The sequence below is a fragment of the Ailuropoda melanoleuca genome, chromosome 4, assembly GCF_002007445.2.
Source record: "Ailuropoda melanoleuca isolate Jingjing chromosome 4, ASM200744v2, whole genome shotgun sequence".
NCBI lineage: Eukaryota > Metazoa > Chordata > Mammalia > Carnivora > Ursidae > Ailuropoda > Ailuropoda melanoleuca.
Genome location: NC_048221.1, coordinates 95,414,279 through 95,414,690, shown reverse-complemented (window position 1 = coordinate 95,414,690; position 412 = coordinate 95,414,279). Strand labels below are relative to the sequence as shown.

The 412-nt window shown below is 74.3% G+C and overlaps 1 protein-coding gene across 2 annotated transcripts in view; it reads right to left on the bottom strand.

The window, feature by feature from the left end:
• The window catches only part of SMYD5 (SMYD family member 5), a 10,944-nt gene extending 10,532 nt beyond the window's left edge, over positions 1 to 412 (bottom strand). For both annotated transcript variants that reach the window (XM_002914875.4, XM_019794817.2), the window contains exon 1: positions 298 to 412. In XM_002914875.4, the coding sequence (XP_002914921.2) occupies positions 298 to 393 (96 nt within the window). In that variant the 5' untranslated portion in view covers positions 394 to 412. The remainder of the gene's footprint in view (positions 1 to 297) is intronic.

Below are 412 nucleotides of genomic sequence, written 5' to 3'. Positions count from 1 at the left end.
ACCCCTGCCCCGCCCCGGCCCCGCCTGGGGCAGTGGGAGCAGGGCCCCCGGCTGGCGCGCCGGGTACCGCGGGAAGGGGGCGCGCGCACGAAGACTTCGGAGCCCCCGGTCCATCGCGTGACCTCCCCGGAAGCCTGCGCGCGGGGACAGACAGGGAGCCTCCGGGCCGCGAGCAGGGACCGAGCCGCAGAGTCCGAGCGGCAGAGGAGCTTCTAGGCTCCGGGCCTGGGATCCCGTGGGGCTGTTTCCAAGGCCGGACAGGGTAGGGGGTTCCCGGCGGGTCCGCCTTGGCCTCACCTTAGCGCTGCTTACGAAGCGGACTTCCACGGCGACCCGGGCCCTGCCCGCCACGCCCACGCAGAAGGAGAACACGTCGCACATGGAGGCCGCCATGTTGGGCGCGCCTCCGCCT